The sequence below is a fragment of the Buceros rhinoceros genome, unplaced genomic scaffold (genome assembly GCF_000710305.1).
Source record: "Buceros rhinoceros silvestris isolate BGI_N320 unplaced genomic scaffold, ASM71030v1 scaffold3289, whole genome shotgun sequence".
Classification (NCBI taxonomy): Eukaryota; Metazoa; Chordata; class Aves; order Bucerotiformes; family Bucerotidae; genus Buceros; species Buceros rhinoceros.
In genome coordinates this window covers 91,729-98,560 of record NW_010430764.1, presented here as the reverse complement: position 1 = coordinate 98,560, position 6,832 = coordinate 91,729, and the positions used below count along the sequence as shown (strand labels likewise).

The 6,832-nt window shown below is 42.4% G+C and overlaps 1 protein-coding gene across 1 annotated transcript; it reads left to right on the top strand.

The window, feature by feature from the left end:
- Positions 1–1,201: 1,201 nt before the first annotated feature.
- On the top strand, positions 1,202–6,472 carry PDCL3 (phosducin-like 3; the record flags this gene model as incomplete). The annotated part of the gene is made up of 5 exons (XM_010143139.1): positions 1,202–1,331; positions 2,014–2,104; positions 2,747–2,890; positions 3,754–3,962; positions 6,198–6,472. Coding segments are annotated over 5 exons (717 nt in total), but the record flags the coding sequence as incomplete, so codon positions are not given.
- Positions 6,473–6,832: the final 360 nt, after the last annotated feature.

Here is a 6,832-nt window from a genome sequence, read left to right as displayed (position 1 = left end):
GAGGGGAGAGGGGGAGTCCGGTTTGATCCCCTTCGTGGGGGGTGGAGGTGTCTGTCGTGTCTGAAACTCCATGGCTTGGTTTTGTGATAGTTTATCTTTTTTTTCCCCCAACTATGATATTTATCTCACTCCTATAGTAAGCAGATGGGCGGGTGGGTGTTTTAGGCACTTCATCAGTATGTTGATAAACGAGAGTAGATGCTGTGAAATAACGTGTCGAGGGAAAACTGACCATAGTCAAACAACAACAACAACAAAAAAGTGGTGTGCTGCTCGCTGTCCTACTTTGTTGTCTTTCTTTTTTTTTCCTTTTTCTTTTTTTCAAGTAGTCCAAAAGTTCTGTGTTTTGGTCTACAGAAGAGATATGGTCTTGAACAGTTCTAGTGTAAGCTATATTGAAACAAGCCACAGCAAACCAAAGCAGTAGGTGTTGTATTCAGTTTTCAGAGTGACCTTATGTGAAGACAGTAGGGAACCAAAGTCAGCTGGTGAGTGCTTTTCACTGAATTTTCGTGTACTTTAGAAAGTAAAATTGCTCTTCTACTGAGCTTCTCAACAACATGGGTGCCTGTCAGCCTTGTTTTGCAGGATTATTGTGACTATTTCACAGTAAAGTCTCTTTTTAACTTTCAGGAACAGTCACAGTGTAGATTTGGATCTGATTCCCTAGCAATGGGCTTGTCTGGCAGAGGCTGTGCTTGCTTCTTTCTAAGAGCTTGTGTAGTCCCACTGACTTGAATCTACCGACGAGTCTTCCCATATAGCCAGAGTTAGAGCGGCAAGGTGGACGCCTGTGTGTCATCTCACCAGTGTTTCTCAATGCAGTGAGTGCTAATTCAGTGGCCTGTTGTTCTGTTGAGGCTCTGTACGTGAGTGCTGTGGCCACTGTGCTTCCCTGTCGCTCAGCTGATTTTTTTCCCCTTTCCTTTCACCTTGTGAGAGCTGCAGTGATAGTTACAATGCTTCAGGCTTTGTACCCTACTAAGACATCCTGTACATGCTCTGAGCGGGATGGAATAAAATAAAGTCACTCTTCAGGATAGGTCTGGGACTGGAGAGAAGCCTCAGCATCAGGAGGATGCACACTGTGACTTGCTGATGCCATCCGGACAGTTACCATTTTAGCAGTGTCCCGTGTTAAGTTCTGGAAATGGTAAAGTTCACCTTGAATGCACATTATCCATTTCTTGTTCCGTTCTAGGACCCAAACGAAGACACAGAGTGGAATGACATCCTGCGCAAAAAAGGTATCCTTCCTCCAAAGGAAAACCTGGAGGAACAGGAGCGCGCAAAGGAAGAGGAGCAGCTCACCGTCCTTCAGAAGTCTCTTGGTGAGTGACCAGCCAACTTGGGCAGTAGCAGCCAGTCAGGTCTTGGAATGGCTCCTGGGGGAAGATTGTACGGTGAAATGGCCAGCAGTAATGTTGGTATGCTTGTAAAGCATTGTGTCCTTTTCCAAGGCTGTAAGGGACGCCAAAGCTGCTTCTCATATAGGGTGACCATCTGTTAACAGCATCAAACAAACACGTTCCTGAACATGTGGATTCTTCCAGCACAAGAAAACTTTGTTCTTGGTGTCAGCTCCATATATTTATAGAAGTAAATGTTTGAAAACTGAAATAAGAACAGTGCAAAGGGAGTGTGCCATGTGAATGTGCAAGTATTTCATGACGCTACCTGTTGTGTGCTTCCTCTTTCCTCCATCGTTCAGGCATCTCTGCCATGTTGGGTGCGTGTTAGGTAAGTCTTTGATGCAGCCACTGATCTTGAAAGCTAGAGTACTTACTCGTGCTAGTCTAGGCAGCCTTCAGCTCAGAGTCCTTTATATCATTGCCTTTCCATTTATGTCTAAAAGGAGTAATATTTTCTAAAAATCCAGTAACAATAATACTTGATAAAAGCTGCATTTCCCACAGTGAATCTGTTCTTAAATAAATTCTGTTGGACTCAAAAGCTCGTGAGGTTTAATCTTGGAAAGTGTGTTTTGCTGATTTGATGTTTCTTCCATTCTAGTGAAAACTTATGAGGACATGACTCTGGAAGAGCTAGAAGAGAATGAAGATGAATTTAATGAGGAAGATGAGAAAGCTATTGAAATGTACAGGTCAGAGCAGCATGTAGAATTTGACTTTAATGACAATTGGTTTTTTCTTTTATATGCTGTTAGATATTGTTGACTAGAGGAAGGATGTTGTTAGGCGTGATATTAAAAATGGGTTATCTTTCTGGTTTCTTGTAGAGCTTCTAAGTGTCTTTAATAGGATAACTGGGTTTAAATTCAGTGTCCTTTATCTACAGCCTGATTTTGCACTGCTGAGTGCATGGTGGGGATTCAGAGAGCTTTCAAAATCAACCCCAAGATTTCTGAGGTTTTGTATGAATGAGATTAAGGTGCTGTAGATTTACATAATTACAGTGTTGGCTTTCCATTATCTCTTTAGCTCTACGATCTGTCATGGTTTTTGCCATTGGTAGTGTAGTATCTGCAGAAAAAGTGTATGCTGTGAGCAGAAATGAGAAAAAAAATTCATTAAACTTAGTTGTACTTCTTGCATGTGGACAGCTTTAACTTGTGATGCAAACTTAAGAGCATCTATTGACTGTGTTAACTTGCTTTTACCGCTCTGGGTGGAAAGAAGTTTGTAATGTGCCTCTGAAGTTTGGGTTTCAACCGGCTCCTTTTAAGTGGTGTTCTGTCAAAAACACATCTGTTCTCAAGATCTCTTTCCCATTCCTTGCTGTTCAGGCAGCAGAGGCTAGCAGAAATGAAAGCAGCTCAAATGAAGAATAAATTTGGGGAAGTTTTGGAGATTTCAGGAAAAGATTACGTTCAAGAGGTTACAAAAGCTGGAAAAGATATATGGGTAGTCCTGCACCTCTACAAACAAGGGTAAGAAATTGTTTTTGGTCTTTAATCCTTTCACTATCAGTAGATGAAAATACTCTAGACAAATGTGGTGTTACTGTGGAAATTAAGGAACTGATTCTGGATTTCTAAGAAATTAAAAATTGAATTAGTAATTTCATTACTGTTGACTCAGCTGAACTTAGCTCTAGAACAATGTTACCATGCAGTGGCTTTTTTATACATCTCTACAGCACAGCATGACCTATACCATACAGGTACCACAGAGGTAGCTGCTGTCGCTGCGATGTCCAAGATTGGGAAATTATTCTGGATAAAGTGTGAGGGGCTGTGCGTTAGAAGGATCACTGTGTGTCTCTAACCTGGTTTCTAGAGGCATAAAAATGGAATAAAGTTTCCAGTCCTGTCAGCATGATGGAAAAACTTGTTGAAAAGGTCTGATAAGTTGCTAGAATTTTTTGGAAAGGCTTTGAAGTACTTGATTTTGTTTATTGTCTCTAATCGTCTTGTAGGTGTTTATTGTCATTTGCATACTTTCTTCCAGGAGCTGCTTTTCTTTCTATTTTGTCCTTGCTCATGCAATTTTTGAATATCATATCTTCATAAACCTATTTCTCTGTGTGATGGAGGGGAAGGTTATATTGCTAATATCTTAAAACAAAAAACAAAACAAAAAAACCACCTACCAGAACCTCCAGTGATACAGCTTTCTTTTGAATGCTGGAATACTGGACGACAAAAAGTACTCAGAAGTTGCTTCTCTTACATTTGCCTTTCCATAAATGCTGCTCATTGAGTTGATACTTCTGACCTTTCTTCTGGAGCAGATTCCTGTCTGATTCATCTTTTATTTTTTCCTTATGTATGTCTGTTACTGTTCTTTGCAGAATTCCACTCTGTGCCTTAATAAATCAACATATGAGCGGCCTTGCAAGAAAGTTCAGAGACGTGAAATTCATCAAAGCTATCTCTACCACCTGCATTCCCAACTACCCCGATAAGAACCTGCCTACAATATTTGTCTACCTGGAGGGAGACATCAAAGCTCAGTTCATTGGGCCTTTGGTGTTTGGTGGCATGAACCTGACGAGGGATGGTGAGTGTCTGAATCTCTGGTCTTCCAAATGAAAAGCAAAACCACTTTGCTGGGAATGAGGGAAGTGAGCTTAGGAGAAGTGAGCTACTAAAAATCGTATTAGTTTGAGGGTGTTTTTTCACCCTTATGGCTCAACAACATGCAGTTAAGGCTGCCTTGTAAAAGCAATGAGTTGCCGAATAGGCCAACATACAGATATTCATCTTGGGTGTGTGCAAGCCTTCACACCCTAGTGTTGGGTGAAACAAATTTTCCTGAATATAATGAAGAGTAAATAGTACCCCTGCACATTCTTCAGGGCTCTTGTCGCTGAATAATTGACCTTGCCCCCAGTTACTTGATAACCTATGTGCTTGGTAACTGGTGTTTCCCTGTTGCATTGTAGGGCTTCTTATTTTATTTTGAATATTTGTCTATTGTACCTTCCTAACATGCAGACTCCACTCCTCCTGAACCTTTAAATAGAACCAAATAAGTCTGTTAGACTGAAATTGGGCTACTTCCTTTTCCTCTTGGTATCTTCCAGAAATGGCAGCAAGTTAAGCTCCTGTCTGGTGGTTCAGTGGGCACAGGGCTCCACAGGGAGAGGCTGTTACCTTTTGTAGATGTCATGGTGTTCCCTAGACCTATTTCTCTTTGTTCATCTCAGCAGCCTGGAGGCAGATGGGTCATGCAGTGTCGTCAGCATGATGTGCTTCGGGAGATGAGGGTGTTGGTGCAGGTCTTGTGGAGCACTGTGGCTCTTCAGTAAAAGCTGCTGTTTGGATATGGTTGGTTGGGGATGGTATCCTACAGCAGCGCCCAAAGACAGAGGACAGCAGTGAAAAAGGCTCTTGGAAAACAAAGGCAACTCGGATGTTACATAGCGGATTTTACTTCAGCTGGAAGGATACTCATCAGCTTTCTGAGTAGGCATATTGGTCCAGGTGCTTTCAAGCTTTTTCAAGGTCAGACTTTAAGGGCATCTTTATCTGAAGTGAACCACAGTTATGCAGCATTTCAAGGTCCCTGCTGAATGATGTCAGTGTCTCTGCTGGGATAGAATGCAAAGAGTTTTAGTAAAAGAACTCTTTACTTTACACGATGTCTTGAGCGTGTGTTGTAGAAAATGTTCCCTGCCTTGAACTATCAGAAGAGGAAGAGCTCACCAATGAGATCACTGATTTGAGAACAGCTAACTAACTACAGTGGTTGCCTAGTTATGCATTGAAGTGAGAAGTGGTAGCATCACCTACAGTTAGCTTTCTCCTATTTTTAACACATAAATAATTAGATCTCCCCAAAATCAAAGGGGACTTGAGCCAGTTTAATTCAGTCATCATAGAAAGCACTGAAATTCTGCACCTCCCTTTATTTCTTCCTTCCTTCTCTCCTAAGCTCAAGTGACTTCCACCAGAGATTAAAGAAAGTGTGAGGTTGTATTCATTACTCTAATGCCTGAAGGAAATGAGATTTAATGGTAGGGTTGCCTGCAGGAGTAGCAAAAAGGTTTCAGCTGAATGTGTTGTACTGACTTCCTACCACTTCTGGGAAGTAATCCAATTTGGGTCTGTGTAGTTACAGAGTTACTACTGATGGTGGAGTCTCCCTTACTGTCTCATGAAGGAACTAGTAATCAGTGCATGACATAGTGGGAAAGGGGTTGATTGCATTTACATCCCTGAAAAATACCTGTAATTCGGATGTGAAGTGGAATTAACAAATTTTTCCCCTCAGCAAATCTATTCCCTGCCTCTTCTGATAGTGATGAACGTGGTATATGATGGAAACAGCTGTAATACACAAGCAGTATTCCTTCATCAGTGGCAGACGTGCAGACCTGTCTTCTGCCCTTACGTGGTTAGAAGGAGGTGGAATTCGCTTTCACTGGGAGAGTTGCCTCTAGAGCTGCTGCTCTGTGTTAATCGTCTCTTTTGCACTCTTGGTTGTAAAGGGAGCAGAGAGGCACTGGGAATGCTACCGGTGGGCTGCAGAGCAGCACCGTGAGCTCTGCACCCTGGGATGAAACCTGTGCCAGCACTAGTGACTGTGAAGAGAGTGGTGAAGGGACTGTGGCTGGAGTGGGTGCCGGAGACAGGGCAAGGCCTGAGACCTGGGGGTGGAGGAGAAACAAAAGGAATACAGCAGGTTTTGGTGGTGGTGATGTCAGGGTGATAAGTCAGCTGGGGAAGCAAGGGTGGGCTCTTTCCAGTTTGCTCCCTTGCATTCATGGCTCTCTTGTTTTGCTCTGCACAGAACTGGAGTGGAAGATTTCAGAATCAGGTGCCATCAAGACAGACCTTGAGGAGAACCCCAGGAAGCAGATCCAGGACCAGCTCATGTCCTCAATCAGGGCCTGTGTCCCAGCCAGGGGGGAGAGTGACTCAGAGGATGACTAACTCCTGCGACAGCATCTCAAGATTGATACAGTACACTTGCAGCCAGTACACGAGCGGCTCATCAAGATACCCCTGTGCCCCAGAAGGGTAGTATTTCAAGACAGCCATTTTTCTAGAAACTAAAAAACTTATTGCATCTTCACTTTAGATCCTGAAAGACATTTTATATTATGAGGACTGAGTAAATCTTACTCAAAAGTTTTAAAATATAGCTATCAGTAGAAAGAGCGGTCTCTTGTTATTATTTTCTTAGTAAATTGCTGACTTCTTTAAAAAATCTGAAATAGGAAGTGGTCTTCAGTGTGTTGTTTTGACAAGCTTAATTTGTGTAAATCAAATCTAAATAGCTGATTGAAACAACTATCTATAGCACTTAGTTGAGCCTTCCCTTCTCTTAGCCCATCGTGCATAGACATCTGACAGCCTGCACTATGTGGAAGCCTAGGAGAGGTGACCCTTGATGTGGATGCTGCTGAAGGTGGTGTGTGGTCC